This window comes from Clarias gariepinus, chromosome 11 (assembly GCF_024256425.1).
Source record: "Clarias gariepinus isolate MV-2021 ecotype Netherlands chromosome 11, CGAR_prim_01v2, whole genome shotgun sequence".
NCBI lineage: Eukaryota > Metazoa > Chordata > Actinopteri > Siluriformes > Clariidae > Clarias > Clarias gariepinus.
In genome coordinates, this window is record NC_071110.1 from 2,105,979 (window position 1) to 2,108,621 (window position 2,643).

Genomic DNA, 2,643 nt, shown 5'->3' on the forward strand with positions numbered 1-2,643 from the left:
GTCTCAAGATATCAGCAGGAAAGAAGAGATGAGCGAGTTTGTAGATTCAACACCCAGTCCTGGAGTGATACAGTATCTTTTCTTGGTCTCGGTCACATCAAGTCTAAGTCTTTGTACATTTAATTCTACTGTACACTGACATTAAACCACTTACAAAAACTTCAAATCAAAATGCAAGACACCTGAAGCTGAGGACAGACACCAAAAGCTGTGCTGGCTCCAACTCTTGGAAAAGCATAAGAGTGGACACAGTACGATTCCAGTGTTTTATTTTAGATCAGTAATTCTCAGGTAAAACATTAGATTACGATCCACCAATAACACCGAATACAATCTACTCCCACTGGCTAAATTAACACTCGTTTACTTTGTCCCCTCAAGTCCTGATATTGCTGGAACCAAGGGCATTAGCCAGCGAAGCCTAGCTGCTTGTAGACACAGTCGATCTCGTTGACAACACCACTCATCACCTTTCTAAAAGCATCCTGGGTAGCAGCATCCCACACACCCTTCTCCCCAAACACCTTAATGATGACCTCAGTGATCAGCTGATGGAGAGAGTGAGGGTATTATTGGTGTCACTAGTAGGATGCAGTTATTCAAGTAAACTTTAATAAAGGGAAATTTAAGACAGTGTTACCTTGAAGTTGTTAAGGCCGATCTTGTGTGTGTTGGCATGGGTTGTAGCCAGTGGCTTGATGACATCACTAGAGCCTTTAGCCCTCAGGATCTCACCCAGTTTTGTCAGAACTGTTTTGCCATGCTCCCCAATGGCTGCATTACCAGCCAGATCAGCATGAGAGATCCCCACAAACTTGGGGAAGAGTTTCTGGGTGTCAGGGTGCTCTGTGAACAGACTAGCCAGTGTATACATATGATTATTCTACAGGAATAATTTAGAGGGTATAAATTGGCAGTAAGTACTTCACTGAGAAAGGGGAACTGGGAAGTAATCATAAGGAAGCATGGATCAAAATGGCAGCCTCTGCTCTGCCAGCTCATCTACGTAGATGGACTATTGCTCTCCCCCACCACATGTTGAAGCAATGCCAGTACTGGTGTTCATTATTAGCCTTCACTATAAACTGTTAGACTTGGGTAATTTTTATGCTATGATGCTTGACATGCTAAGAGACCATTTTTGGGGAAATAGGTACTAACCAGGTCAGAACTTCTCCTCCATAGTCTGCAAGGTTGCTCTCCACCTTCCCCCAGTTGGCCAGAATCAACTCACAGTCAGACATTGCCTGCAGTCAGACACAGGAGGTCAGGTAATGAATCTAGCAGTGAACCCAACTCTTACTGAGGTTAATACCTTAACTTAAATACATAAATACTGACCCATGTTAAAAGTTATGTCTTTGTGGACCTTGGGTCAAGCACAAAAGTATCCACCTACTTATCCAATTTTCTTAGGTTGCCAATCTGATTATTTTGATTCATACACATTTCATACAAAATTCTTTTAATTGTGTAAAGCTGCTTTATGACAATGAAAACAGTTAAGTGCTAAACAAATAGAAATGAATTGAACTAGAAGTATCAGTTAACATTTGATAGGAAGGATCCTTTGGGTAAGGGAGAAATTAACCCAAATACCCCCCCCCCAAAAAAAAAGTAGTATCAAACGTTTGCAAGTGATTCAGCTGTAGATATCTGAAGATGGTTTATTTAACCACCCAAGAGCCAGGACAGAAAATAGTCTTGAAGCACATTTTCCTGACTGAAATTACTCTTGATTAGTCAGCTGAGAGAACAAATTACTTCAGACCTACAATTAACACCACAGAACAGCAATACTAAGTTAACAATTAAAAGTTAACCATCAAAACAAGTGTACAAAAGGAAAAACCTCTTTGCAGTGGAGAAAAATTCAAGCACACAACACAGTCCTGTACAACCTAAACCATCATCATACCTAAATACACATCTCATAATGATGAAAATTTCATTGATTGCCCAACTCAATGACACTTACCAGGAGAGGGTTTAACACAACTAAAATGAGATGTTCTTCAGACCTGTCCTGCAGTGCCACTGGTTCCTGACTTTGGCCATTTATACTTTGGATCCTACAAAAGTTTGTCAATCAAACATATCCACACCTTGTCTAGATGTTAACCACACCCCTTTTAATACTCCTCCTACTGGAGAGATACACACATAACGTATGTTTAACCCCTTTTATTCTTTTTTTGTCCATTTTAATTTATGAATACAATACATTGCAATCTTGGATTACGAACATAATTCGTTCCAGAAGCAGGCTCGTCTTTCAAAACACTCGTAAACCAATCAATGTTGTAATTTTTCCATAAGCAATAATGGAAACTCTAGTTATTCGTTCCACAAAAAAAGCATAAATACATTTTTAAATACATAAAAATAATTAATACAAAATAAGAAGTAAAAATAAAAGAAAATAATCGTTACTCGCATTCCGAGGTTTCACTGTAATTATGTTAATTGAAGTGTTTTTTGATTTATTTACAAAACTTTTTTTACTTTTATAAAGTGTCATAAAATGAAATGTGATATTTCACTCTTTTTTAAAACAGAAAGAATTCAGGGTGAGATACGAGTAGAGAGAGAGAGTGATAAATTACAAGGAGAGAAATAACAGTGATCCATGCAGAAGGGAGG

At 38.4% G+C, this 2,643-nt stretch overlaps 1 protein-coding gene across 1 annotated transcript; it reads right to left on the reverse strand.

Moving 5' to 3' along the window:
* Positions 1-252: 252 nt before the first annotated feature.
* LOC128532893 (myoglobin-like) lies at positions 253-2,055 on the reverse strand. The gene is made up of 4 exons (XM_053507019.1): positions 1,979-2,055; positions 1,162-1,247; positions 641-857; positions 253-548 (listed from the first exon to the last, which is right to left on the reverse strand). The coding sequence occupies exons 2-4, from the start codon at positions 1,242-1,244 to the stop codon at positions 408-410; spliced, it is 441 nt and encodes a 146-aa protein (XP_053362994.1). The 5' UTR covers positions 1,245-1,247; positions 1,979-2,055; the 3' UTR covers positions 253-407.
* Between the last annotated feature and the right edge of the window lie 588 nt (positions 2,056-2,643).